The 26,903-nt window shown below is 52.8% G+C and overlaps 1 protein-coding gene across 2 annotated transcripts in view; it reads left to right on the top strand.

Moving 5' to 3' along the window:
• The window catches only part of NCOA1 (nuclear receptor coactivator 1), a gene marked incomplete at its 5' end in the record, with an annotated part of 67,408 nt that overhangs the window by 16,838 nt on the left and 23,667 nt on the right, over positions 1-26,903 (top strand). For both annotated transcript variants that reach the window (XM_080342156.1, XM_080342157.1), the window contains 7 exons: positions 12,835-12,929; positions 16,943-17,120; positions 19,143-19,322; positions 20,675-20,770; positions 21,903-22,043; positions 22,807-22,954; positions 24,442-25,789. In XM_080342156.1, coding sequence (XP_080198282.1) covers positions 12,835-12,929; positions 16,943-17,120; positions 19,143-19,322; positions 20,675-20,770; positions 21,903-22,043; positions 22,807-22,954; positions 24,442-25,789 — 2,186 coding nt within the window. The remainder of the gene's footprint in view (positions 1-12,834; positions 12,930-16,942; positions 17,121-19,142; positions 19,323-20,674; positions 20,771-21,902; positions 22,044-22,806; positions 22,955-24,441; positions 25,790-26,903) is intronic.

Here is a 26,903-nt window from a genome sequence, read left to right as displayed (position 1 = left end):
GGAACTGGGGGAGATGGGAAGGTCCCTTCAACCCAAACTGTTCTATTATTCTATAACTACCCTTTAACTCATTCAGTCTATATTACAATGAGCAGGGTTGATGAACGCTGGAGTGGTGGATCAGGTTCTCCAAGCTGGTGTTTGCTCTGGGTTTGGTGCAGCTGCTGTGCTGAGACAGTGAATTATGTGCGTGGACACTTTCTTGTGGGAGCAGGGAATAGTTTGGACCAACCCAAGTGTTGTAAATAATGGATTTGGTCCTTAAAATTTAGTTGCAGGTAGCTGCACCTTGTTCCTAGGCACCCCACCTGGGGTGGGTTAGAAGGGGGTGGTCAGTAGGTCCGAGAGGTTCTCCTGCCCCTCTGCTCTGCCCTGGGGAGACCACACCTGGAATCTTGTGTCCAGTTGTGGCCCCTCAGTTCCAGCAGGACAGGGAACTGCTGCAGAGAGTCCAGCGCAGCCACCAAGATGCTGCAGGGAGTGGAGCATCTCCCGTGTGAGGAAAGGCTGAGGGAGCTGGGGCTCTGGAGCTGGACAAGAGGACACTGAGGGGGGACTCATTCCTGGGGATCAATATGGAAAGAGGGAGTGTCAGGAGGATGGAGCCAGGCTCTTCTGGTGACAATCAGTGACAGGACAAGGGGTAATGGGTACAAACTGGAACACAGGAGGTTCCACTTGACTATGAGAAGCAACTTGTTGGGGGTGAGGGTGTCAGAGCCTGGCCCAGGCTGCCCAGGGGGGTTGTGGAGTCTCCTTCTGTGCAGACATTCCAACCCGCCTGGACACCTTCCTGTGTAACCTCATCTGGGTGTTCCTGCTCCATGGGGGGATTGCACTGGATGAGCTTTCCAGGGCCCTTCCAACCCCTGACATTCTGGGATTCTGGGATTCTGGGATTTTGGGTTGATTTGGTGCCCCATGGTTCTTCCAAACAACCCCAGAGCATCTCAGAAAGTAAATCCTAGAAAGACAAGAGAAGCATCAGAAGCTGTGGGTGATCCCTCCGTGGTGCAGCATGGTTCTTACTGAGCTAATTCTTTTTATTGGGATTCTGTAGCTTCCCATACCACGTGGCTCATTCCTGCCCATCCCCATCCACCCAGGGGCATCTCACAGTCTGGAGCTTCACGTGCACCTACTGATCACACTCATGCGCACGTGTTCCATCCACTCTTCAGTTCACTTACGCACACCACAACATTTCCCATGGCCTCCAACAGATCCCTTTGGCGCAAGTCGATCCCCGCCATGGCTGCAGATTCACAAGCGTCCCTTTGCCACCGCGGAGGGACAGGTGGGAGACACAAGGAGGTTGGGTTGGAGGAGCCAGCCTGCGCTCCCCCTCGCCGCGCTCGAGCTTTGCATTGTGCGCACGCATTGGCCGGCAGCTCCTCGCCGGTGCCGTTCGCATCTTGGACGTGCCCGTGCAGCTTGAGCATCGAGCTGGTTTAACAGTCAACATGAGTGAATTTTTAATAGGAAGTTCTCTTGGACTTGAACACGCAGGGCTTCAAGTTGCTACGTCTTGAGAAAAGACAGTCTAATTCTTTGCAAAATTAATTAAGTCGGATCGTTAAAGTGGTGTTGCGATGTATTTTATGCCTGCAGGAGGAGAAGGAAGGCTATGCCAGGGCTGCATTAAAATCGGGGGGGGAGATGCTTGTAGCCCTTTCTCATCTCTGCAGATTTGGCCGTGCAGAAGTGACACAGTTTTTGAAGGAATTAAATTTGAGATTAAAGTTTTCTCCTCCCTTTATTCCTTCCCCCAGCAAGATGGAAATGTTCTACCTGCCTGATCTCAGCGTCGACTATAAAAAAGTCTCGGCTCCTTATGCCTGTTCTCTCCTGTCAGCATTCAGCGCTCATTAATTTTGATTTCGCTCAGCACCATATAATTTTTCCTGACATTGTTCAGACAACCAGCCTTTTTTTACTTAAGACATCTCGACACCATTAATGTTTAACTCTAAAAGGTGTGAAGACAGAAAGAAAAGCCCTTTTCCTTCTGTTTCATGGCAGCGCGCTTTCCTCTGAGCCCTTCGCCGCTGCACAAGGGTTTCATCAGATGCAGAAAAATAGAGTTTTCCATATAAACGTTGCCAAAGTGATGTTTGTTGATCGGAGCAAGGAGTGGTGTCTTGGATCTTAACCTGTACTCCTGGTGCTGTTGTACACTGATGGTACATCAGGTCTACCCAGAGTCCTTTAAGAGACCCACCAGTTGGTCAACCACCATGGGATGTGAAACCACTATCGGTTGAAGCCAACTCTGGTTGCTTTTGGGTTATGAGCGTTCATGCGGCGTGTTATGGCAACTCAGAAGATGCCAACGAACTTCTTAATCCACTCCAGGAGGAGTTGCAGAAGCATTTGTGGTTGTGCATTGCGTTTCTTCAGCTGGAAAATGGGAGTGTTAATGGGGATTAATGTCTTAGGCTCGTTAAAGGGAAGCACGTGTCTTGTCCGTCCTCCCTGAGGTCCTCACTTGGAAGGATGTCACCGGTTGCCATTTGGTTGAGTACGTAGCAGTTGGTGAGGACGAGGGCAATGCTGGAATACGTTCTTTGCAAATTATAGTAAGGGTCAAATGGGTTAAAACAAGACTAGGGATGTATTTGCATCGTGGGGTCCTGAGGAACTTGGTTGTGCCTGTTGCTGGTTAGATACATATTTCAAAAAATAAGCAAAAAGTTTAAAAGAGCCAAAGAAAATTCCTGCCCTCAAAATCTTTATCCTCTGTGTGGGAGAAGAGGGGAAATACCAGCTGGAGGAGCAGCCAAAACGGGGGAGCAGCCCATAGCCACGTGGAAGGTGATCTGGGTGAAGATGTCCCTGCTCATGGCAGCGGTTGGACCCGATGAGCTTTAAAGGTCATTTCAACCCAAACTATTCTGTGATTCTATGATTCTAATGTTGCTTGAGTGTGGGATGACCAGGCTGAAGCCCCATTACAGAGTTGGATTGTTGCCTGTCAGAAGTGCCTGTTTCTTGGGGCTGGTTGTAGATGTGGTAGAGGTGGCTATAGCCCTCCTGCCAAGGGGACCTGCCACCAGCTCCATATGGCGAATTGCACCAAAGCATCATGAGATGTTGTCCTGGTTCTGAAATATCCATGTTGAAGGGTTTTTCGGGCAAGCGGAAGGATAAGTCATTGCTGCATTTATGTAGACGTTGCCCTGTTGTATCTTTCTCTCAGGAGGTTTAAAAGCTGTCTTGAAATCACTGACCTCGTTATAAATCCAGCGTCCTACCTGCGAATCTATGCTGGCAGATGAACAAGTCTGTGTGGTTTCATCCTTTTAGGATGTGATGGTTTATGCAGTGGTTGGAGAGGTTGGTATCTGCTGAGACCAGCCCTGGGCTTCAGTGCGACTTCCCAGTGCCACCATGGGCTGGTGAGGACAGGCTATGGCAAACGGCTCTGAGAGCGTTAGATGGAGCCGTCATAGAATCATGGAATCATTTTGGTTGGAAAAGACCCTTAAGATCATCCAGTCCAACCATTCCCCACCCCTGGCACTGCCCCATGTCCTGAGAACCTCATGTCCATCTGTCCAGCCCTCCAGGGCTGGTGACTCCAGCACTGCCCTGGGCAGCCTGTTCCAATGCCCTACAGCCCTTTGGGGAAGAAATTGTTCCCCACATCCAACCTCAACCTCCCCTGGCGCAACTTGAGGCCGTTTCCTCTGCTCCTGGCGCTTGTTCCTGGGGAGCAGAGCCCGACCCCCCTGGCTCCAAGCTCCTTTCAGGCAGGTCAGAGATCAGAAGGTCTCCCCTCAGCTCCTGTTCTCCAGCTGAACCCCCCAGGTCCCTCAGCCGCTCCATCACACTTGTGCTCCAGCCCCTCACCAGCTCCTTTCCCTTCTCTCCCCTCGCTCCAGCACCTCAAGGCCTTTCTTGGCGTGAGGGGCCCAAAACTGCCCCAGGATTGGAGGTTCGGCCGCCTCAAGGAGAAACAGAGCAAAAGAGAGAGAGAACAAAAGCTGGTTGAGTGCTGGCTGTGGAATAGGGGTCGCGACACCCCAAAAACCCCAAAATTAGACTCTATCTTAGCATAAGAATTTAAAATAGATCTGGCAAAATCTCCCCTAAAAAACCCTTTTTCTTCGCTTTGTCTGTAAGGAGAGCATGAGGCGAGTAGCTCAGGTGGAAGTGTCTCCATCACAGATGTCCCATGTTCCATGGGATGGATCTCACGCCGGTGTCCCAGGGTGACCTGGCGTCGCGGTTGTGTTTGTCACCAATAGACCATCCCAACGGGTGGTGTAAAACCGACGAGCACAGGGGTCGGAAGGATCCCAAGATCTGCTCTTCTGTTTCTTGCACTGGTAATTTCAAGCTCTGAATCTCACAGATTGTATTTTTCCACAGTTTTTTTTCAAATTCATCAATCAGATAATTTCCTTCCTCCCACTAGTATAACAAGTTACACAACCCCAGAGCTGCTGATTTCCATACAGTGTTTTGGAGGAATCTGGTGTTTGTGGAAGTGGAGAAAGGAGGGCTCCAGGATGGGTTTTCTGCAGCTGCCTCTGTGGGAATGTGCTGACGTTGAATATGGGGGCGTTGGGCAAATCGCAGCTTCCAATCTTGAATTTTGGTTTAGAGGAACCCCCAGCACATCCCTCACCTCACAGACAGGCCTGGACACGCTGTCTTCTTCAAGTACCACTTAAAACCATGAAAAAATGCCATTTCTACAGTCTGGTTCCACATTCCTGCATCAATCACAGTATCACAGTATGTTTGGGATTGGAAGGGACCTCAAAAGATCATCTAGTCCAATCCCCCAATGCCATTGTCGTCTTCTCCTCTCGTGGCTTTTTGATATCATCTCTTTCCTGCTCCACTGACAGTGCACACCTTCTGAAAAGGAGTTCATATTTATGGCTTTTTATTTTCCTGTTGGGTTTACGGGACTGGTGAACCCCATAGTAGGCACTAAGTAATGGCCCAGCTTTCTGTCACGCTCTCGGTCCGTGGATGCACCGAGTCTGTTCCATCTGATTTTAATTAACTGAAAATCAAAGCTGCTCATTTGAGAAATTACAGATGTGGATTGTTGGGGTTTTTTTTCGTTGCTCATCTTTTAAAAATCACAGAATCCCAGAATGTCAGGGGTTGAAGGGCCCTGGAAAGCTCATCCAGTGCAATCCCCCCATGGAGCAGGAACACCCAGATGAGGTTACACAGGAAGGTGTCCAGGCGGGTTGGAATGTCTGCACAGAAGGAGACTCCACAACCCCTCTGGGCAGCCTGGGCCAGGCTCTGACACCCTCACCCACAACAAGTTGCTTCTCATAGTCAAGTGGAACCTCCTGTGTTCCAGTTTGCACCCATTGCCCCTTGTCCTGTCCCTGGTTGTCACCAGCAGAGCCTGGCTCCATCCTCCTGACACTGCCCCTTTCCATATTGATCCCCAGGAATGAGTCCCCCCTCAGTGTCCTCTTGTCCAGCTCCAGAGCCCCAGCTCCCTCAGCCTTTCCTCACACGGGAGATGCTCCACTCCCTGCAGCATCTTGGTGGCTGCGCTGGACTCTCTGCAGCAGTTCCCTGTCCTGCTGGAGCTGAGGGGCCACAACTGGACACAAGATTCCAGGTGTGGTCTCCCCAGGGCAGAGCAGAGGGGCAGGAGAACCTCTCGGACCTACTGACCACCCCCTTCTAACCCACCCCAGGTCCCATTGGCTTCCTGGCCACAAGGGCCCAGTGCTGGCTCATGGTCACCCTGCTGTCCCCAGGACCCCCAGGTCCCTTTTCCCTACACTGCTCTCCAACAGGCCATTCCCAACTTACACTGGAACCTGGGGTTGTTCCTGCCCAGATTCAAGACTCTACACTTGCCCTTGTTCTATTCCATTAAATTTTCCCTGCCCAGCTCTCCAGCCTGTCCAGGTCTCTGATGGCAGCACAGCTTCCAGTGTCACCACTCCTCCCAGCTTGCTCAGACAGATCTGGCTGAGATCTGGGGTGTTCAGCTGATATAACCCTTCGTGAGGCTGTGGAAAGGGACAGGGATATGATGTGCCTGGTGCTCCATCGCGTTTTCTAGGCATCACATCAACGTCTCCATCTTGTCCTGCATCCTTGGTACCCACCGGGGCACCCAATGCACTCCGGGAACTGCCTTGAATCCTCCTCACTTGGGCTTTTTTGCCTTTGAGCTGTTGAATTTTGAATAGAAAAATCCAAACCCAAGGACTTTTGGGGCTGCTGTCACGAGAAATGAAGAATGAACATTGCGCATAGAAATCCGGGGTTGAAAACGAGCCCTTGGAGAGCGTGGGGCAGCGTTTGGGTCGCGAGGGCCTCTCCGTGGGGGTTTCCTTGGGGAGCAGCAACGAGCTCCTCGCAACTCCAGGCAAAACGCGATTTATGACAAATTTTTGCTCTGGGTAAGTGGAAACAATTGTTCTGATATTCTATGTTCATGACGTTTCTCAGCAAAACCGTATTTTGTAGTTTTTGTGTTCCGTTTTAGAAGACCCACATGCAATATATTGTTTTTCGGATACTCCTTTCCCATTTCTGAGGGAAAAATAAAAGGCATTTCAGCTGCAAAATTTTACATGAAGAGCAGAATCAGACAGCTGGTATGATTTTAATTGAAAAGATCTAAGAGATGGAGAAGATGGAGAGATGGGAGCGCTCGCCCTGGATGCTGCTCTGGAGCTCCATGCGATGGAGCCTGCGGGCCGGGGTTGACTCCCCAAGATCAAGGGGCTTTGTCTTGTTGTAACATGACATGTTTTGGGTAAAACATGATGAGTTACAGCTTTTTGGGGGCTTTTCTGATCACGTCCTCGAGCTGCGTGGTCGTGGTCTCAATGTTGCTCCAGGAAAGGTCTCTGGCTATGGTCAGGAGGTCACAGCTCCTCTCCCCCTTTTCCCTCCCTTAGGTGCTGGATTTCTCCCTGTTTTGGGTGCCTGATTTTCTCCAGATATTGGGGTTTTAGCTACAGAAGTCTGGAAGCAGAGGAAGGCGAGTGTAGGATGGTTTTGCTGTGCCCCGTGCCACCAAAATCATGGTGGAGAAAGAGCAGACGACCCGAAATAGGAATAAAGGCGACTAAGATGAACTGGGGACACTGGGAAAATAAAACATAATAATGCAAAGAGGGAAAAGAGACAAAGAAAGGGGAAAACACCCGTGACCCTGTACCTGTGTGGGCATGGGGGTGGTGGCACCCGCTTGCCAAAGCCACAGTTTTTGGTTTTGCTCTACGCGATGTGGTTTTGGGCAGAGGGTGTGAGGCAGTTTATTGACGGGGCCGTTTCTTGTAGAGGAACAGAAATAACAGTTTGCCTTTCTCGTGTATGCTTTGGTCTCTTATTAACAAGAAGAAAGGACTTTGTGCGTTGACGTCTTCTAAAATCAACGGGGAAGATGCCCCAAACACATCGACTGCTTGTCCGCACACCTCGTCTTGCTGCTGTCCCCCCAGCCTGGGCTGCTCCCCGCTGTTCCAGCAGCTTGTCACCCCTCTGTCACCCTCGCTTTGCCAGGGGGATTGATTATCACTCTGTTCACCTCCCACCCCCGCTTTTCTTTGCCTCTCTGTGCTGTCCTTCCATTGCGTGAGCACGGGAGGAGCTGCCCCCCCGTCAGCAGCCTGTGGTACCCCCAGACACGGCTGAGGATGGGGAGAGTGGCTCTTGGGGATGCCCAATCTGTTCCCATTGCTTTGTGCGGCTGGGCATCGCTTCCAGCATCAGGGCACCCGAGCGGATCAAAAATAGTGTGGCCAGCAGGCCCAGGGCAGTGACCGTCCCTGTGCTGGGACCTCGGGAGGACAAACCGCCAATCCTGGGGGCAGTTTTTGGCTCCTCACACCAAGAAAGGCCTTGAGGTGCTGGAGCGAGTGGAGAGAAGGGAACGGAGCTGGTGAGGGGCTGGAGCACAAGTGTGATGGAGCGGCTGAGGGACCTGGGGGGTTCAGCTGGAGAACAGGAGCTGAGGGGAGACCTTCTGATCTCTGACCTGCCTGAAAGGAGCTTGGAGCCAGGGGGGTCGGGCTCTGCCCCCCAGGAACAAGCGCCAGGAGCAGAGGAAACGGCCTCAAGTTGCGCCAGGGGAGGTTGAGGTTGGATGTGGGGAACAATTTCTTCCCCAAAGGGCTGTGGGGCATTGGAACAGGCTGCCCAGGGCAGTGCTGGAGTCACCAGCCCTGGAGGGTTGGACAGACGGACATGAGGTTCTCAGGACATGGGGCAGTGCCAGGGGTGGTTAACGGTTGGACTCGATGATCTTAAGGGTCTCTTCCAACCCAAATGATTCTGTGTTCCCACGATTCTATGAGTCTATCCCTCCCGGTCTCACTGTGCTTTAGCAGCATCCTCTATCCCGCTCCATCCCTTCTTTTCATCCTGCAAAGAATCAGCTGCTTCAAGCCAGGATGTTCGTGTGGCTGCGGAACAGCGAGGCTGAGCTGGAAATGTCACCTCTTCCCACACTGAGCTTGGCTGCCCGGGTTGGCACGGGACAAGATTGTTTTCAAAGCGTCCGTGGTGTTCCCAGGCACCACAGTGGGCATCAGGTATCTGCGCTATCTATCGGTGGTGTTGGGTGACCTGCTTATAGCACACTTACCTCACCATTCAAATCCAATGATATTTTTGGAGCAGCAAGGACCCCACGGTTCCTATAGACTCCAGAGGCGCCCAGATGTCTCTCTGGATATCAGAAAAACGGGGTGTATTTTAAGGAATGCATTTCAAATAGCTCCTCTATGCGAGAAGAAAGAAAAGGCTTTAATGACATTTGCGGCCGTGAAGTTCCAATCGGGGCCGTTGGCGTGCCTGGTGTTTATTGTGCGATGGGGATTTACGGTGCCCGAGGCTGCCAAAGCTGGATCCCCACAGCCTCAGCAGCAGCAGCGCGGGGGCTCGTGTCGCTCCCGTTGGTTTGTTTTCCTGTCGATCTGTCTGTCCAGCTTTATAATCAGATTACGAGCTCGGGGAAGTGGGAATTTGCTCTGTGTTTGGCTGCATTGAGCACAGGGGATGCCTGGCCCGCTCCCCGAGTGCATCAGCCTGTCGCCAGCCGCAATTAATGCTGGAAAAATAGCAATCAAATTGAGATGAATGGGTTAAGGTGCAAACCAAGCGGTTTGCTTGTCATGTATTCCTTGATGCTCAGGATGGAAAAGCTAAAGAGCTGCTTTAAGGACATGAACTGAAGATGCACTGATGCTTGTGCATCTCTGGGATGTGTCAGCTCGGAGAAGATGAGCAGGATTTTTAAGGGATTCATCAGCTCCTGGATCCTGGTGCTGCAAAGGTGGGAAGGAGAAGAACTTGTGCGGGAGGGAGACGGTGCCAACGCATCATCCTGATCCTCCCAAATAACGGGCAGATGAAACTATTGCACTGAAACACGAGGAGGATCCTGCAGCCCAATTAGAGGATTAGAGCTGAAACCTGGGCATCACCTTTAAGTGCATCAATTTATTAAGATTATGGAAGTAAAAGCAGCCATTTCTCATGCTGTGGTACCCACCAGCTCGCGTGGTTTGGGGTGTACGGGAAGATTTTCCACGCCTGGAAGGGATTTGGGTGTCTGCATCAGGGGGTGCTGCTCTTTCACCATTTAACCATCGCCGCTCAGAGGTGGGTTGGGTGGGGTGAACTCTGATTTCTGCTTGAAACAGGGGAAACTGAGGCCAATGGGGACGCAATAAGCTGCTTAGGGGGTCCATAGCAGGATGCAGGAGTCACGGATTTTAGGGTTGAAGTCAGACCGTTGCTTGAGCACCCAAAACCTGTGCATGCTGGAAAGGGGCTGCCCGTTGCTTGTTGGTTTTGGGGCCACAAGAGCAAGTTTTGAGCAAAACCTTCCCGGGGTAAAGGACAGAGTCGGGAAGGAGAAACACTCAAAGTGAGCTTGAACATGGATAAAGATGCGTCAAGTCCTGAGAGGACGCAGAGGTGAAGAGTTTAAAGTGCCACATCTGTGCATTTTGCAAATGTGATTTGATGTCGAGTAATAAACTTTGCATCCAACATGCTGCGAAACAGCAAATGCAATTTAGCTTTCGCTTACGAACGATTGGGGGAACAGCTGCCTTGGTGCCACAATGATGAGAAACGGAGACCAACATCGAGAGGGATGAGGAGGAAATATCCAACAGTCCTAGAAACCTCTCAGCTGTTTATTTAATGGATATTTATCCCAAGAAAACATCTCTTGCCCTCTGGGAACTTTCATCGGCCTGGTTTGTTGGTACACAAAGACAATTTGGTTGATAAGCGTGTATGTATTGATGCACAGGAGGGTTTCCAGGTCCTGCGCGAGGCGCGGGGGGTTGAGGAGCCTTTTCCCTTGTCCTGCTGTGTTCACAACCTGCTGCCATCCCTATTGAAACCAGTTTGGGTGATGTTCCTCCTCCAGCTCCCCCCACCACACACGTGTTTGGTCCTGGGGTGTTTGCTGAGCATCCCCTTGGTTTCCCGGCAAACCCCGGGATGTTATTCCCACAAGGACGGGGCCACATCGCCCTGGACCCATTGTGCACGAATCACCAGCCGCATCCCACCCCCCCATCTTTCTTTATACCAACAATTAACAGTTACACAGAAAGAACACAGCTTAATTTTCAGCTACGAGGCTGAATTTGTGGTGCCGGTACCTGGGAAAACCTTGTAAATGGTGTAAAATTAACAAGGGGACCGCATTTCAAGTCATTTTTTGGCTACCTACAGAGAGTCTTCTTCATATTTAATCAGAGCTGCCTGTGTGAGCCTGGACCACGGATGCTTTGGGTCTCCCGTGCGGTTTTGCATCCTGCACAGCTGATAATTCCCATTGCCCCTCGGATGTCCCCAGGACCTTGCCTGTTCGTATTGCGGAGCAAAACATCACCAGAGCAAAAAGCATCTGCAGGCTGAGGTGTCCCTGCTTTCCTCTAGCTACGTAATGCATGATTAACGAAGCAGGTATCCTCTCCATTAACATTTAGCTCCCACTTGCCTCTTTCTGCTCATATTCTGCCCAAATGATGTAATTAAGCAGTAATTAATCTCTTTTCTGCAAATACATCCATAGCCCCAGAGGCGCCCGCTTCCCAGCCATCAGGGATTATTCTCACCTGTGTCCCGTGGCAATGGGGACACTGCTGTCCTTGTGGCATCTGGAGAGGCGAAGGGATTTTCCACGCTGTGGAGCAAACAAAACCTGGACAGGCTGGAGAGCTGACGGGGAGAAATTTAATGAAATAGAACAAGGGCAAGTGTAGAGTCCTGAATCTGGGCAGGAACAACCCCAGGTTCCAGTGTAAGTTGGGGAATGACCTGTTGGAGAGCAGTGTAGGGGAAAGGGACCTGGGGGTCCTGGGGACAGCAGGGTGACCATGAGCCAGCACTGGGCCCTTGTGGCCAGGAAGCCAATGGGACCTGGGGTGGGTTAGAAGGGGGTGGTCAGTAGGTCAGAGAGGTTCTCCTGCCCCTCTGCTCTGCCCTGGGGAGACCACACCTGGAATCTTGTGTCCAGTTGTGGCCCCTCAGCTCCAGCAGGACAGGGAACTGCTGGAGAGAGTCCAGCGCAGCCACCAAGATGCTGCAGGGAGTGGAGCATCTCCCATGTGAGGAAAGGCTGAGGGAGCTGGGGCTCTGGAGCTGGACAAGAGGACACTGAGGGGGGACTCATTCCTGGGGATCAATATGGAAAGGGGCAGTGTCAGGAGGATGGAGCCAGGCTCTGCTGGTGACAACCAGGGACAGGACAAGGGGCAATGGGTGCAAACTGGAACACAAAAGGTTCCACTGAAAGAGGAGAAGCAACTTGTTGTGGGTGAGGGTGTCAGAGCCTGGCCCAGGCTGCCCAGGGGGGTTGTGGAGTCTCCTTCTGTGCAGACATTCCAACCCGCCTGGACACCTTCCTGTGTAACCTCATCTGGGTGTTCCTGCTCCATGGGGGGATTGCACTGGATGAGCTTTCCAGGGCCCTTCAACCCCTGACATCCTGTGGTTCTGTGAAACAGCCCTGAAACCCCAGCCACATCACGGCTCCCTTGCCCGCGATCACCAGCTTTCTCACATCCCACTTGCCACCCGCCTTTGGCTGCTGGATTTACCCTGAATTCCTCGGAGAAGCTGTGTGTCATGACTGGCGCCTTTCGGGGGAGTGCGAGATGAATAACAGGGCCCTCTCTATGAGTTTTGGGGTTGTTTGGTTTGGTTTTTTTCCCCAAAGGGATTATTCAGCAATAAGAGTTTTCCTCAGCAGCATCACCCGCTCGGTGTTGGATGCTCTTCCCATCCCCAGCTGCCCAGCATCCATGATATTCCCCGTATATCCCTGGTTCAAGCTGCTTTATGTTTCCTCCAGCAGGATCCCTTTGGCACGGCGTGTTCTCTGTGAATTCCTCCCAGTGGGTTTGTTTTCACAAAGTGTTGTCCGAAAAGTTCCAGATCAAATATTCTAGCTCACGCTAAACTGGATATACTGTTTCCTTTTCAAAATGTTGATTTTGGATGTCTCTTTCTGCCTAAGATGGGTTTTCCCTTCTTGCTAGCAGTAGATGGTGATGGAATGAGTGCTTTTATTTTGTAATAATGAATAAATAGTTAGAAATGACATTATATCTTCACGGGACTGAGGGATGAAATGCAAATGCTGGAGTTTTTTGGTGCACATCCTGCATTGCCTCGTAGTATTTTAGAATCATAGAATCATTTTGGTTGGAAAAGACCTTTAAGACCATTGAGTTGGATGTTAACCTCACGCCGTCAAGTCCACCTCTAAACCATGTCCCTAAAAACGTGATTATAGGCAATAAATCAGTAGTAAAGTGACTTTTTTGTTGCTAAACCATCCCTTTTCCTTTGCTACAGAGAAAGCGGCTGATGATGAAGTGCAGAAGTCCGACATCTCATCCAGCAGCCAAGGTGTGATTGAGAAGGAGTCTCTGGGACCTCTTCTCCTGGAGGTGGGTGCTCAAATGTGGTTGTTGATGCTCCGAGGTCCCGCTACTGCCCTAAGAAAGTGAAATACAGAGGAGGAATGCAATGGAGATGGAGTTGGGATGCTCTAAACCCAGCTGCATCCCTGGCCTAAGTTGCAGTTAAACTGATTCTAGTCCTTCGCATCAGCGAATGCGTTGGAAAGTGACTCTTGATGGAACGTGGACTTGGTTAAGTTGAAGCTGTTCTACGTAACTTCTTAATATCAGCATTAAAATATTGAGTTGCTTTTGGTTTGGAGGTGAGTTGAGTCTTGTGGTGGGTGGTTTTCAGCAGATCTGGATCTTCCAGTGCTCTGAAAAATAGGGAGGATGAGGAGGGCGCTTCGCATTTCTGTTGGCATCAATAAATCAGAAACAATCCTGTCTCAGGAGGAAGGTCCGAGTTGGACCCGATCGGGTATGGAGAAGGTTTTTATGTCAGGGTTTTATAATATCCAGGCCCCAGAGATAAACTTCAAATCCAAAACGGCTCAACCAGTGATTTCACAGAATCAGAATCATCAGTTTCTCAGGGGGTGGTTGGGTTGGGGGGGTTGACGATCACCGTCCCGCATCCGCCTTCACGCCTTGAACCCACCTGAGAAAATTACACATTTGCAACCCCAAAGGAAGTCACATCTGATTCATTTAATTAACTGTAAGAGCTTAATTGCTGACATGACACAGCCCGATGATTTACTCTGCGTTTTCTGGTGGGAGCCCAAGAGCTGGAAGGTAAAATGTGGCATCATATTTAAGACAGAAAACCAGGCTGGGTTTCAGGATACCTGGGGAGAGAGATTCCACCCCCCCAAGTCACATTTTTGGCCTCTTCTGCATCTCCAAAAGATGGAAGGGTCTAATTTGTGGAACAGCTGGAAAATGGGTGCTGGAAACATGTGGATGGAGTTAAGCAGGAGCTGGATACAGAGGTGCTGGGTTTAAAAGAGGCAAGAGAGTGCACTATCAGCAAGTTTGCTGGTGACACCAAGCTGGGAGGAGTGGTGACACTGGAAGCTGTGGTGCCATCAGAGACCTGGACAGGCTGGAGAGTTGGGCAGGGAAAATGTAATGAAATAGAACAAGGGCAAGTGTAGAGTCTTGAATCTGGGCAGGAACAGCCCCAGGTTCCAGTGTAAGTTGGGGAATGAGCTGTTGGAGAGCAGTGTAGGGGAAAGGGACCTGGGGGTCCTGGGGACAGCAGGGTGACCATGAGCCAGCACTGGGCCCTTGTGGCCAGGAAGCCAATGGGACCTGGGGTGGGTTAGAAGGGGGTGGTCAGTAGGTCAGAGAGGTTCTCCTGCCCCTCTGCTCTGCCCTGGGGAGACCACACCTGGAATCTTGTGTCCAGTTGTGGCCCCTCAGTTCCAGCAGGACAGGGAACTGCTGGAGAGAGTCCAGCGCAGCCACCAAGATGCTGCAGGGAGTGGAGCATCTCCCGTGTGAGGAAAGGCTGAGGGAGCTGGGGCTCTGGAGCTGGACAAGAGGACACTGAGGGGGGACTCATTCCTGGGGATCGATATGGAAAGGGGCAGTGTCAGGAGGATGGAGCCAGGCTCTGCTGGTGACAACCAGGGACAGGACAAGGGGCAATGGGTTCAAACGGGAACACAGGAGGTTCCACTTAAATATGAGAAGAAACTTCTCCCCGGTGAGGGTGGCAGAGCCTGGCCCAGGCTGCCCAGGGGGTTGTGGAGTCTCCTTCTGTGCAGACATTCCAACCCGCCTGGACACCTTCCTGTGTAACCTCATCTGGGTGTTCCTGCTCCATGGGGGGATTGCACTGGATGAGCTTTCCAGGGCCCTTCAACCCCTGACATTCTGGGATTCTGTGATTCTGTGAAAAATGCAGGAGGGGCTTAGAAATTAGTCTGGAGGGGTTTTGAGGAGTAAAACAGGCACAGGAATATAAAGCGATGCAGGAGAAGAAGGCAGAACCTCAACAAAACACCAGGATTTGGCTTAAATTGGGAGAAATCATCCTACGAGAGCAGCGGCAGAGCCAATGAATCCATGAGAGAGAGCAGCGTCCCTAAATCCACTGTAAATCTGCCTGGTTTGCAGTGTGGTCTTGGGAAACGTGCCTTTCCATTGCTGAAATGCTGAGCATCGTTCCGCTGGGCCGGTCCCCTCGTGTCCGTGTCCACACGTGGGCAAAGGTGGCTTGTTGTGGCCCTTGGGTGATGGGGAGTGAAGCGAGGACAGCAGCACATCATAATAGAAACAGCCCTGGAAAACCTGAGCTCTTGTGTAGAAAAACAAAAGGAAATTAATTAAATCAGCCAGCTCACGACTCCAAATTACCCTCCGCGCTTGGGCCGGGTATCGATGCGTTACTGCTCAGTCGATACCGCTTTGTAAACAACTCACCCTGTATGATGTGGTTTAAAGCGCGTGTTTAGACGAGGGTTATTATCTATACAAGCTGAGGAATCATTTCTTAATCATTCTCCTCCCGTGCGCTTGAGGCGCTGACCCCAACCCATGCGGATGCCAAGCCTTCGCTGAGTTTATTCTCCATGCGGATTGATTGCAAGGAGCAATTAGTGGTTTCGCTGGTCCCCAAGGGCTCCGCAGCCAAAAAAACACCCCCCAAGTGACTTCCAGCTCCTTCGGGAGCCCTGGGCTCAGGGGGGATTGCAGACCCGGAAAAGCAGAGGTGAAAAGGGCTGTTAAAAGCATTTTGTTCATTTTTAGGAAGGTTTTTTGCCTCTTTGACTTGTTGTTCAGGCTTGACTTCTGTAACTAATTAAGCTGATGAGGTAATTTAATGGAATTTCATTCTAATAATTCAATGGAATAGGGGGGTGCAAGTTGGATGCCCAGCGGCCGCCGCCTCTTCCCGGCTCCCCCGGCCCCCAAAACCAGCATCACCTGGAGAAAAGGGTCCAAGTGGGGTTTAAAATCCATCCAGGGGCCTTTTCTGTTTTGTGGGTGCCTGAAGAGCAAAGGCTGGTTGTCTTGGCAACGGCTGCGAATAAGGAAAATTGCCGCCAATCTGCCAGAACCGTTTTAACAAACGATTTCTTGCTTTTTTCCTTCTCTTTTTTATATGCTTCCCGTTTCTTGCCCTTAAATGTTGTTCTACAGCAAAACCTGGGGTTTTATTTAGAAACTGCATTAAATAAAGATCCATCGGAGCCCCTCGCTGCCAGCACAGGCAAATGGGAGGATGGCGAGGGGAAGGCAATGCTGTGGGTACCAATTTTTGGGCATCCCGAGTTTCTCCTGTCTCCGCACCATCTCCAGCTCTGCAATATGACCAGGTCTTGTTGCAGGATCACGGTCCACCGGAGCTTGCTGTCCATGAGCAGGATAAGTAGGAATTAGGCTCCAGAAAAACCAAATCTTGCTTGGATTAAACATTTGAGGTGCTTGGAAGAGCGTAAATCATCAATCAGCCGTCTCAAGGGCTCAATGTGCAAGCACTGGGCTCTGCAGCTCTTGAGTTTATTTTGTAGCACCAGAAAGCTATAGAAGAAATTACCACCCCGGACCACGGTGGTTAATTAAAATCCATGACGGTGTCCTCGTTAAAATAAGCAGAAGATCTGCCGGTGGTGTGTGGTTTGGTCTGGGTCGTGCTTGTCCTCCTCCATTCGATTCCAAGGCTGAATTTGCCACTTGCATCCTAAACGCATGAAAAAAAGCAACAAACCAAACAAACCCCTCATTCTGCATGATGCAAAGGCTCTGTCATTCTTGGGCTGTAATTAAGCAAATCAAGCATATGCTTAATTTCAGTGCCTTGCCAAATTAGAGCCTTTCTGCCTGCTCCGGCCCTTGGCAGAGGATCATTTCTCCTCCGCTGGCACCGTCCTTAGTGGCAGCAACGTCCTTAGCAGAGGAGGTTGCGGACTTGAAGACGTGTTTGAAGCAAACGGGCTGTTATTTGATCGCTGCTGGGACACGGAGCGGGGATGAAGCCGAATGTGCGAGGCAGAGGAAGGTTGTCCAGGGTCAAGGAGCATCCTGACCTGGGTTTCTTCCCCTTGCAGGCGTTGGATGGCTTCTTCTTCGTCGTGAACCGCGAAGGGAGGATCGTCTTCGTCTCCGAGAACGTGACCAGCTACCTGGGTTATAACCAGGAGGAGCTCATGAACACCAGTGTCTACAGCATCCTGCACGTGGGGGATCACGCCGAGTTCGTCAAGAACTTGTTGCCGAAGTCTCTGGGTAAGAAAACGCTTGAGGTTGTTTTGTTTAATCAGCTGGTGCTTGGAGAGCACTGTAAAAAACACTCTTGTGTCCTCAGTGATGTTGGCCTTAGAGTGGTTTTTATGTATATTATTTATATAGAATCATTTACATGGGAAAAGATCTTTAAGATCATCGAGTCCAACCATAGCCCACCCCTGGCACTGCCCCGTGTCCTGAGAACCTCATGTCCGTCTGTCCAACCCTCCAGGGCTGGTGACTCCAGCACTGCCGTGGGCAGCCTGTTCCAATGCCCCACAGCCCTTTGGGGAAGAAATTGTTACTAAATCCAGCCTCCCCTGATCCCTCATCCGCTCCCACCTCGGAAGAAACACAGAAGGGAGATGAGCCTTTCCCAAGTAGCTTGAGTTTAAAATACAAGTTTTGCTGAAATTCACACTCATCTTCCTTCTGGGTGAATACAATGATGTCTTAAAACACCCAAATCTATTGGCACTCATCGGATTGAGCCTGTAGAGGTTCAGGCATTGTCTTTTCCCTGTGGTTACCCAGTTTCAGGCTGTTTATTTTGCCTTTCCTTGGATGTTACAAGCTTCTTGGCTCTTCTTGGAGAGCAGGTTGCATGAAAACTTGATAATCTGCTGGTGGTAAAATCACAGAATCCCAGAATGTCAGGGGTTGAAGGGCCCTGGAAAGCTCATCCAGTGCAATCCCCCCATGGAGCAGGAACACCCAGATGAGGTTACACAGGAAGGTGTCCAGGCGGGTTGGAATGTCTGCACAGAAGGAGACTCCACAACCCCCCTGGGCAGCCTGGGCCAGGCTCTGACACCCTCACCCCAACAAGTTGCTTCTCCTCTTTCAGTGGAACCTCCTGTGTTCCAGTTTGCACCCATTGCCCCTTGTCCTGTCCCTGGTTGTCACCAGCAGAGCCTGGCTCCATCCTCCTGACACTGCCCCTTTCCATATTGATCCCCAGGAATGAGTCCCCCCTCAGTGTCCTCTTGTCCAGCTCCAGAGCCCCAGCTCCCTCAGCCTTTCCTCACACGGGAGATGCTCCACTCCCTGCAGCATCTTGGTGGCTGCGCTGGACTCTCTGCAGCAGTTCCCTGTCCTGCTGGAACTGAGGGGCCACAACTGGACACAAGATTCCAGGTGTGGTCTCCCCAGGGCAGAGCAGAGGGGCAGGAGAACCTCTCTGACCTACTGACCACCCCCTTCTAACCCACCCCAGGTCCCATTGGCTTCCTGGCCACAAGGGCCCAGTGCTGGCTCATGCTCACCCTGCTGTCCCCAGGACCCCCAGCTCCCTTTCCCCTACGCTGCTCTCTAATAGGTCATTCCCCAACTTACACTGGAACCTGGGGTTGTTCCTGCCCAGATTCAAGACTCTACACTTGCCCTTGTTCTATTTCATTACATTTTCCCCGCCCAGCTCTCCAGCCTGTCCAGGTCTCTGATGGCAGCACAGCTTCCAGTGTCACCACTCCTCCCAGCTTGGTGTCACCAGCAAACTTGCTGACAGTCACTGTATTCCCTCATCCAAGTCATTGATGAATATATTGAATAATACTGGCCCCAGCACCAACCCTTGAGGCACTGCACTAGATCCAGGCCTCCAACTGGACTCTGCCCCATTGACCACGTGGGTTGAATATGGATATCCACACAGATGATGTAGAGTGCTAGTGAAATCTTTCAGCTGCTGCCCAGAAGTTTTTGGAAAAGGCAGGTTATAGAAAAACGGGGATAGATTTGCTGCTGCAGTACTAAAAGGTCTCGCTGCTGCTCCCCATCCCTATGGAGATGTTCAGCTGGACTTGCTGTAAAAGTGCCATGAGCATCATTGGGGGGGGCGTTCAAGTACAACAGCAAGAGCCAGGAGCCCTCCTGGGCTCTGGAAGTGGCTCAGAGACCCCATGCCTCAGTTTCCCTGCCTGTAAGATGAAGATGATAGGACCTACCTCCTCGGAAAGTCACAGAGGGACATGCGCATGGCACAGCTCCTAACAGTCCTTCTTTGTCTCCTCCGTCTCCCAGTCAATGGAGTTCCTTGGCCCCAGGAAGCGACGCGGCGCAACAGCCACACGTTCAGCTGCAGGATGCTGATCCGGCCGCCCGACGAGCCGGGCACTGAGAACCAGGAGGCTCGTCAGCGCTACGAGGTGATGCAGTGCTTCACCGTGTCCCAGCCCAAGTCCTTCAAGGAGGAGGGAGAAGGTAGGAGAGAGTGTCCGCTGCTTGTGAGATGGCATTTGGGCAGGGGGGACAAGAGGGGAGGTGGGATGGGGATTGTAGAATGGTTTGGGTTGAAGGGACCTTCAAAGCTTCCCCAGTGGCACCCCTGCCATGAGCAGGGACATCTGCACCAGCTCAGGCTGCTCAGAGCCCCGTCCAGCCTGGCCTGGGATGTCTCCAGGTATGGTTCAGCCACCACCTCTCTGGCCAACCTGGGCCAGGCTCTCACCACCCTCAGCACAAACAATTTCTCCCTCATGTCTGGCCTGAATCTCCCTCTTTTAGTTTAAAACCATCACCCCTTGTCCTGTCACAACAGGCCCTGCTCAAAAGTCTGTCCCCATCTTTCTTCTTGGCCCCTTTTAAGTCTGGAAAGGCCGCACTAAGGTCTCCCTGGAGCTTCTCTTCTCCAGCTGAACACCCCAACTCTCTCACCTGTCCCCAGCAGAGCTGTTCCAGCCTCGGGTCATTCCTGGGGCTCCTCTGGCCCCTCTCCAGCAGCTCCATGTGTGTCCTGTGCTGAGGACCCAGAGCTGGACCAGCACTGCAGGGGGGTCTCACCAGAGCGGAGCAGAGGGGCAGAATCCCCCCAAACCTGCTGCTCACGGGACTGGAGACGCAGCCCAGGACACGGGTGGTTTCTGAGCTGCCCGCGCACATGGCCGGGTCATGGCCAATGTCCCACCCCAGCACCCCAAGTCCTTCTCCTGGGGCTGCTCCCCATCCCTGCATCCCCAGCCTGGACCGACACTGGGGTTGCCCCGACCCAGGTGCAGGACCTTGCAATGGGCCAGACCCCAGTGCTGCTCTCACGCTGTTGGGCTGAATCAGTTCCCTGCAGGCAGGTGTCCGCAGGGATTTGGGACAGTCAGGGTTCCCTTGGCACCGTGGGGGCCATTGCTTTCCTGCTAGTGCCCTGACAACTCTCCTTTTGGTGTCCCAGCTATTATTTTTCCAGCGCATTAGCTGGATTAATCCATTGCGGTTTACACAAGAGATCATGACTGGAAGGAATAAATTACGGTATTTTATGACCAAATCCTTTGCCCGAAGCCGACAGTTGCTGGCTTTTAGTACTGACTTTTATTGTACAATGCTGCCAGATCTGAGAAGCCTTTACAATTAATTTCTCCAAGCGCTGGAAACCTCTTTTCCAGCAAATTTTATAGAGTTTAGACAGAGCCTATTTGCTTTGAAGGGCTCAGGGTAAACTCTGCCAGGGCAGGATGTGGCAATCAAGCCCAGCAGTGGTATTTAAATTAAAATTTTAAATTGCAAGTGGTGGCTGTAGTGTCTGATTTTCATATTCTTGGTCCCTTCTCCTACTTTGGCAGATTTCCAGTCGTGTCTGATATGCATTGCGAGACGATTACCTCGACCGGCAGCCGTCGCCCCTTCCGAATCCTTCGTGACCAAGCAAGACACCACAGGTAACGTCCCAGTGATGCTGGGGGGTCCTGGCTCTGGAGGATTTGTTGTCTTGGGGTGGGGATGGGTCAGTGGTGCAGGACCCCAGAGTGTGAGCGTGGTCCTGTCCTTTGCAAACGGACCGATGGAGTTGACACCTCAATTGGAGACACCTCAACCGATCCAGGAACACCAGAGCCATGTCCTGCACCCAACCCCTCTCTGCTCCCTTGGGTTTCAGGGTCTGTCGAGGTAGCTGGTTGGTGGGAATGAAACAGTTGTCACCTTAGAATCATGGAATCACAGGATGGTTTGGGTTGAAGGGACTTTCAAAGCTCATCTAGTGCCACCCCTGCCATGAGCAGGGACATCTGCACCAGCTCAGGCTGCTCAGAGCCCCGTCCAGCCTGGCCTGGGATGTCTCCAGGGATGGTTCAGCCACCACCTCTCTGGCCAACCTGGGCCAGGCTCTCACTACCTTCAGGGGTAATAATTTCCTCCTCATGTCTAATCTTGATCTCCCTGAACATTTCAGATCCGGTTTGCTCTCATTCAAATATTGCGTTGTGATAGTCACTCTGGTGACCATCTTTTTGGTGGGTAATCATCTGGACTTCCCTGCAGCCTGAAGATCCTCAGTGAATGTTTTCTCTGCCCGTGGCTGTAAAACAGCCGGCAAAGCTACCTGGGGTTTCATTTCCAACCATGTTATGGTTGGACTCAATGATCCTGAGGGTCTCTTCCAACTCAAATGATTCTAGGATTCTATTTGGAGGGAAAAGCGGGCAGCAGGTCCTGCTTGGAGGATCTCCTTGGTGTGGGCAGGGTGGCTGGAGGGTGTCCCACCAGGTGAGGGGTGTGAATCTGGGTACCCAAGATCTGGGATAATGAGGGTCCCTTCGCAATGAAGTTCTTCTTGTTGGGTTTTGTGTCTGCTTTGACTGGCCAAGCTGTGCGTAGACGTCAGTGCAGGACCCAGAGCAAACCCCTTGAACCTCCACCTCCTTCTGGAGGACATCCTGGTGTCCTCCTGCACCTGCTGCCCGACACCAAATAGGACCTGGCTTCATTTTCCACATTGACAGACCTGTTTCTGCTGATGGACTCCTCACGCTGTGCCTGAGTAACATGGCTTCTCTCTCTCTCTCTGCCCAGGTAAAATCATCTCCATCGACACCAGTTCCCTGCGAGCCGCCGGCAGGACGGGCTGGGAGGATTTGGTGCGAAAATGCATCTACGCTTTCTTCCAGCCGCAGGGCAGAGAGCCGTCCTACGCCAAACAGCTCTTTCAAGAAGGTAACAGCTCCTCTTCCCGCCGGAGCGTGGTCCTCCTTGTCGGATAAACCCTTTCTGGAAAAAGGGATGCTGCGATAATAATCACAAAGCGCCAAGGGGAGAGGAGAAAGGGCTGAGTAACGCTGGACGGGCTCCTCTCGCCTTTCAGGAAATACAGAATTGAGACAAATATGAGCTAAAGATGATTTTACATTTCTTTTCTCATGCCATCCACAAACGCCATCCCCAGCGTTTAAGCAGAAGCAGCAGCATCTCTTTTGTGAGCATCTTTGCTCTGTTAGCTCTTCGATGAGCATCTTTGCTCTGTTGATGAGGATTCTCAGGACAGAGAGGTGGGGAAGGCAGGAGCAGGAGGTCGCTGAGCCTCCGGAGAGCTGTAACTCTGCCGGGGTTACATCCTGCTGCACCTTCCCAGCCGGGCTGGGGTTCACCAGCTTGGACATTCTGTGCTGGTGTGGCCCCTTCAGAAACTCTGAGCACTCAAGGATGGCACTGGGTGGGTTTAGATTTGGAATTTGGAGCTGGAGAAGCAGCTGGGAGGATTTTGGTGCCACTGTGGTTATTCATAACCCTCTTATTTTCTACATCTCTGGGGTTGGCACACATGCAGCACATGCTTTTGTTTGCTGGGAAGGTGATTGTGCCAGGCAGGTTCTCCCTCTTCTCTGCTCCCTCCATCCTCTTCTTGGTACTTTTAGGGCGTTGTGGGTTCTGCCTTGAGTTTCTAAGGGGGAACTGATGTGTTTCTGGTTGTCTCCTTCAGTGATGACACGCGGCACGGCCTTCAGCCCCTCGTACCGATTCACCCTGAGCGACGGGACAGTGCTCAGCGCCCACACCAAGTGTAAGCTCTGCTACCCCACCAGCCCAGAGATGCAGCCCTTCATCATGGGCATCCACATCATCGACAGGTACGTCCCCACCCCACCGCTCCAGAGCCGTGTCAGTGCGATCCAGGAATCAAAGTGTCCCTTTGGATGAGAGGAAATGGCCTCAAGTTGTGCCAGGGGAGGTTGAGGTTGGATCTGGGGAACAATTTCTTCCCCAAAGGGCTGTGGGGCATTGGAACAGGCTGCCCAGGGCAGTGCTGGAGTCACCATCCCTGGAGGGTTGGACAGACAGACATGAGGTTCTCAGGGACATGGGGCAGTGCCAGCGCTGGGTTGTGGTTGGACTCAATGATCTTGAGGGTCTTTTCCAACCAAAATGATTCTGTGATTCCCTACAGCAAAAGGAGCACCCACGAGTGGTCTGTGATGCTGGTTTTGGGGGTGTGATCTCCATGAGGAATCTGAGGCTGAAAGCCAGAGCTCTGTTGCTCTTGATTATTCTTACTTCTCAAAGAGGTGGCCCCAGGAGTTCAGGTGGAGGTTTATAGACGTGCTTCAGATTTCTGCCTTGCCCTGGAGAACTTCAAATATTTGGGGAGGGAGAGGCTCTGACAAACTGGCAGGACAGGGAGAGGTGAGGCTGTGGACCTGGGCTGTGCTGCAGAAACACGAGGGGGCTGGAGGAGGAGAATGCTGCAGAGCATGGTCTTCCTCCAGCCCTGGGGGTACGATAGACCCAGCAGAGTCTATGGGGTCAGCCTTTGGGGTTTAGCCGGGGAGCAGCTGTGATCATGAGCAGCCTCACGTTTCTGAGAAGATGCTAAAGCTGCTGTACCCCATCCGTGGGGCTGCAATGCATCCTCAAGGGCTGGTGGAGATGGGAAGGCTGAGACCACCAGGGCTTGTGACCTGCTGCTCTCCAGCCTTCAGAGCTCTGCAGCATGGCCTGACTTGAAGGAATGTTTCACACTGAGGGTGGTGAGAGCCTGGCCCAGGTTGGCCAGAGAGGTGGTGGCTGAACCATCCCTGGAGACATCCCAGGCCAGGCTGGATGGGGCTCTGAGCAACCTGAGCTCATGGCAGGGGGACACCGGATGCACTTTGGTGGTCCCTTCAACCCAAACCATCCTGTGATTCTTGTCGTGGTTGAGACGGACAAACGACATAGACCAAGTTCTTCTAGGATGAAAGTAGTAGATGCCATTTATTGCCACAAGTGCATTTTTATGCAGTTTTACCAATGCATGTGTCTCTTCACTATTGGTTACAAGTTACAGCAGTAACATGTCATTGGTTAATTTTGCTATCATCAATATTAGTCTTCTACTCCCTTCTCTCTCACGGATACATCCTGAACATCTCCAGATACTCCTTTACTCCCATCTTTCTCACGGGTAGGCTTTCATATCTTCAGGGCTAATTTCTGTTCCCATGCCCTCCGTCAGGGAATCCATGGACTCACCGTAGTCCCCCACAGATTCTATGGACAGGGGGGCAGGAGCTGCCTGAGTGACACTGAAGGTTTGGGCAAAGCATCTTGTGACGTTTCCTCTCCTTGTCTCTCGCAGGGATCACGGCATGCTCTCACCCCAGGAGAACACTAACTCCGCCATGGCCCTTCCCCGGGTCAGCCCCTCGCTGAACCCTAGCATCTCCCCGGGCCAGGGCATGGCCCTGCCGCCCTCCATCCCCCCCTCCAACGGCAGCATGTTGGCCACCAACGTCAACCAGCAGCCAGGCACCGGCCTCCACAACAACAGCAACTCCAGCACCAGCCAAAACAACTTCGGGTGTTCACCTGGGAACCAGATGGGAGCCAACGTTGCCTTAAGCCAGGGACAAGCCGGTCCCCAGAACAGTAACCACACGTTGAACCTCAACAGCTCCCCCATGAACAGTCCGGGGATCACCCCACCGCAGTTCATGTCCCCGAGGCATCGGGTCAGCCCGGGGCTGGTGCCCAGACCCCGCGTGCCCGGCAATCCCTTCTCGCCCACCATGCCCACCATGCACTCTCCCGTGGGCATGGCCAACAGCGGCAGCGGGGCCGGCGGTGCCACCGGCGCCACCAGATCCTTTCCCGGCGCCCCCATGAACTCCATGCAGGGCTTGGCCGAAGGTCCCAGCACCCCGGTGGGCTACTCCACACCACCCCCCGTGCTGAGACAGCTCAGCTCGCAGAGCTCGCCCGGCCGCCTCGCCATGCAGCCCATGAAAGCCGAGTCCAAGGACAGCAAGGAGATCGCCTCCATCCTCAGCGAGATGATCCAGTCGGATGGCGGGGCGGGGGACAGCAAACCGCTGGATTCGGGCATGCTGCATGCCAATGACAGGCTCTCAGAAGGGGACAACAAGTGCTCCCAAGCCACCAGCCACAAGCTGGTCCAGCTCCTGGCCAGCACGGCGGAGCAGCAGCTTCGACACGCTGACGCGGACACGAGTTGCAAAGATTCGTTGGCCTGTGCGGGCACCGGTGGCACCTTGGCCTCTGGAAACCCTCCCAGCAGCACCTGCCCTTCCTCCCACAGCTCCCTGACCGAGCGGCACAAGATCTTGCACAGACTCCTTCAGGAGGGCAGCCCTTCGGACATCACCACCCTGGCCATGGAGCACGAGAAGAAGGAGAGCACGCCGAACCCCACCACCGCCCCCGCGGCTCCCAGCCAGCTGCCGGGAACCTCGGACATCAAACTGGAGCCGGACGCGCTGAAGAAAAAAGACGCCAAGGATCATCAGCTCCTGAGGTATCTGCTGGACAAGGACGAGAAGGAACTTGCTGCAGCCCCGGCGCTGAGTCTGGACGACGTGAAGGTGAAGGTGGAGAAGACGGAGCAGATGGAGCCCTGTAACACGGCCCCGGTGCCGCTCGCCAAACCTCCTGCCACGGAGGAGGTCAAGCTGGAGACGCAGGGCCAGGTGAGTGGGGCCATCCGTGTCTGTGCTGGTGGGATGCTCCTGACAAGTTGGGGTTTGGGGGCAGGTTCTTCCAAATCTGCTGGTGTGGGCTCTCCACAGCAAGGTGGTGGGGCTGGGAGAAGTGTGGGGAGATGTTGTGTGGCTGCCACAACTTTGTGTGTTGGTGCCACCTTCTCCAGTGCTGGTGCCACCTTCTCCAGCACTAATACCTCCTTCTCTAGTGCTGGTGCCACCCTCCCCAGCACTGGTGCCACCTCCTCCAGTGCTTGTGCCACCTTCTCCAGCACTGATGTCACCTCCTCCAGTGCTGGTGCCACCTCCTCCAGTGCTCGTGCCACCTTCTCCAGCACTGGTGCCACCTTCTCCAGTGCTGGTGCCACCTTCTCCAGTGCTGGTGACACCTTCTCCAGCACTGGTGCCACCTTCTCCAGTGCTGGTGCCACCTTCTCCAGCACTAATACCACCCTCTCCAGTGCTGGTGCCACCTTCCCCAGCACTGGTGCCACCTCTTCCAGTACTGGTGCCACCTTCTCCAGTGCTGGTGCCACCCTCTCCAACACTGGTGCCACCTTCCCCAGCACTGGTGCCACCTTTCCCACAACTGGTGCCACCCTCTCCAGTGCTGGTGCCACCTCCTCCAGTATTAGTGCCACCTTCTCCAGCGCTGGTGCCACTTTCTCCAGTGCTGGTGCCACCTTCCCCAGCACTGGTGCCACCTTCTCCAGTGCTGGTGACACCTTCTCCAGCACTGGTGTCACCTCTCCAGCATTGGTGCCACCTTCCCCAGCACTGGTGCCACCTTTCCCACCACTGGTGCCACCTTCCCCAGCACTGGTGCCACCTTCTCCAGCGCTGGTGACACCTTCTCCAGCACTGGTGCCACCTTCCCCACCACTGGTGCCACTTTCTCCAGTGCTGGTGCCACCTTCCCCAGCACTGGTTCCACCCTCTCCAGTGCTGGTGCCACCTCCTCCAGTATTAGTGCCACCTTCTCCAGTGCTGGTGCCACCTTCCCCACCACTGGTGCCACCTTCTCCAGCGCTGGTGCCACCTTCTCCAGTGCTCGTGCCACCTCCTCCAGCACTGCTGTCCCCTCTTGTCCAGATGCTTCATG

The sequence above is a fragment of the Nesoenas mayeri genome (assembly GCF_963082525.1).
Source record: "Nesoenas mayeri genome assembly, chromosome: 3".
Lineage (NCBI taxonomy): Eukaryota > Metazoa > Chordata > Aves > Columbiformes > Columbidae > Nesoenas > Nesoenas mayeri.
Note: the sequence above shows the minus strand (reverse complement) of the source record. Positions and strands in the feature narration are given on the sequence as shown.